The sequence below is a fragment of the Sinocyclocheilus grahami genome, unplaced genomic scaffold (assembly GCF_001515645.1).
Source record: "Sinocyclocheilus grahami isolate Dianchi unplaced genomic scaffold, SAMN03320097.WGS_v1.1 scaffold913.1, whole genome shotgun sequence".
NCBI classification, from domain to species: domain Eukaryota; kingdom Metazoa; phylum Chordata; class Actinopteri; order Cypriniformes; family Cyprinidae; genus Sinocyclocheilus; species Sinocyclocheilus grahami.
In genome coordinates, this window is record NW_015506092.1 from 129,922 (window position 1) to 132,002 (window position 2,081).

At 36.9% G+C, this 2,081-nt stretch overlaps 1 protein-coding gene across 1 annotated transcript in view; it reads left to right on the forward strand.

Moving 5' to 3' along the window:
* Positions 1–1,636, forward strand: part of LOC107564134 (coiled-coil domain-containing protein 173-like) — a 4,907-nt gene extending 3,271 nt beyond the window's left edge. Inside the window, exon 7 of the mRNA XM_016249144.1 lies at positions 1,172–1,636. Coding sequence (XP_016104630.1) covers positions 1,172–1,525 — 354 coding nt within the window. The 3' untranslated portion in view covers positions 1,526–1,636. The remainder of the gene's footprint in view (positions 1–1,171) is intronic.
* The last annotated feature ends 445 nt before the right edge of the window (positions 1,637–2,081 follow it).

The window sequence follows — 2,081 nt, forward strand, 5'->3', positions numbered from 1 at the left end:
GGTGTTATGAGAAGTGTTCCCGGTTCCGGTTGACCTAATTAATGTAGTCTAAAAATCCTTTAATGGATTTGAATATTAGAAGCGTATTAGTGTGTTGTGTGTAAGCCAGGTTAAAGAGATGGGTCTTTAATCTAGATTTAAACTGACAGAGTGTGTCTGCCTCCCGAACAATGTTAGGTAGGTTATTCCAGAGTTTGGGCGCTAAATAGGAAAAGGATCTGCCGCCCGCAGTTGATTTTGATATTCTAGGTATTATCAAATAGAGTTTTGAGAATGCAGCGGACGTGGAGGACTATAATGTAACAAGAGCTCGTTCAAATACTGAGGTGCTAAACCATTCAGGGCTTTATAAGTAATTAGCAAGATTTTAAAATGTATACAATGTTTAATAGGGAGCCAGTGCAGTGTTGACAGAACCGGGCTAATATGGTCATACTTCCTGGTTCTAGTAAGAACTCTAGCATGATAAAAACATCCCAATAATCCACACCACTCCAGTCCATCAGTTAATGTCTTGTAAAGTGAAAAGCTGTGTGTTTGTAAGAAACAAATGTATTAATTAGACTTTTTTCATTTCAAACTGAGCCCTCTATCCGCAATATTGCTTTCTCCAAGCTGTCGTCTGAACCAGGAGAGAAATATGCACATATCAAGCACTGTTTACAAGCCAAAACAGTCCAAAACATTTCTAAACACATATGTGGGTGGATTTTAATGTGAGGGGACAACAGGAGATGGACTTTTTCACTGGAGGAAGCGTTATTATGGATTATGTACTCATATTTTGTCCAGAATCAACAGTTTAAAGTTAAAATGTCTAAAATATGGATTAGTTTCTTACAAACACACAGCTTTTCGCTTCACAAGTTAACTGATGGACTGGAGTGGTGTGGATTGCTTGTGGATTATTGTGATGTTTTTATCAGCTGTTTGGAATCTCATTCTGACGGCACCCATTCACTGCAGAGCATCCATTGCTGAGCAAGTGATGCAACGCTACATTTCTCCAAATCTGTTTCGATGAAGAAACAAACTCATCTACATCTTGGATGGGCTGAGGGTGACTACATTTTCAGCTAATTTCTATCATTGGGTGAACTGTTCCTTTTATACGTTTCATACTATACATTTAACTATGATTTCTTTCAAATGCAACACTGGTTTTGTGAAGGCTGAAAAACGTGCAAGGCATCACCGTACGAAAAAAGAAGAGAAGCACTTTGTGGCAAAGAACACCACTCTCATCATTGAGGAGGAAAACCAGTTTCAGAAATACGCCGAACAGGTCATTGAAACAGCCGGGAAGGCAGGGAGAATCACCTACCCTCTCCTGAAGGCTGCCAGAGAGGGCATCGGAGGGGGTCTGGGGCCCGTGTTCGGTGGACTTAGACCAAGTTATCTAGTCCATGATGAGTCGGGTGTTGAGATGCCCAATTATGTGAGCGGCACCACTCAAAACATAAAAGAGCTGAACGTGACCCCTGACATTCAACAGTCCAAGAAAAGACTAGGATTTACCTGGTAACACTTCACAACATCTAATTGTTATTATGACTCTCTTTTACTATTGCAATAATAAAGATGTTATGCAAAAGAAATTGTAATTGCTGCATTTGATTAAAATATTGCTTTTTAACCCCAAAAAGGTTTCCCAAAATATTCTTTTTACACACAATTTGGATGTTTATGTTTCTAAATATTCTGATGTGTGGGAAAACTTGGTTATAAATAACAGTATTATTCCTAGAAACTTGAGTAATAGTTAAAACAGACAGTCAAATTTTGCTTTGGGATGTCTGTATAAAAATATATAAAAAATAAATGACATCTAATAGGCGAATTATTTTACTATTACCTGAAAAGTGTTAAATTAAAACTAATTTATATTTGAGCTTTCTTTTTCATTTTTTCTCATTATACAAGAAAGGCACAAAGATAGGCAATTATTTATACAATAAAACAAAGATTATTAATACTAATATGACAGCAGCATTGTTATCAGCTGTATACAATCAATACTTTCTAAATGTTTTGTATTTTCCCCCTTTTATAGGGCAACAATGCACATGTAATTCCATCAT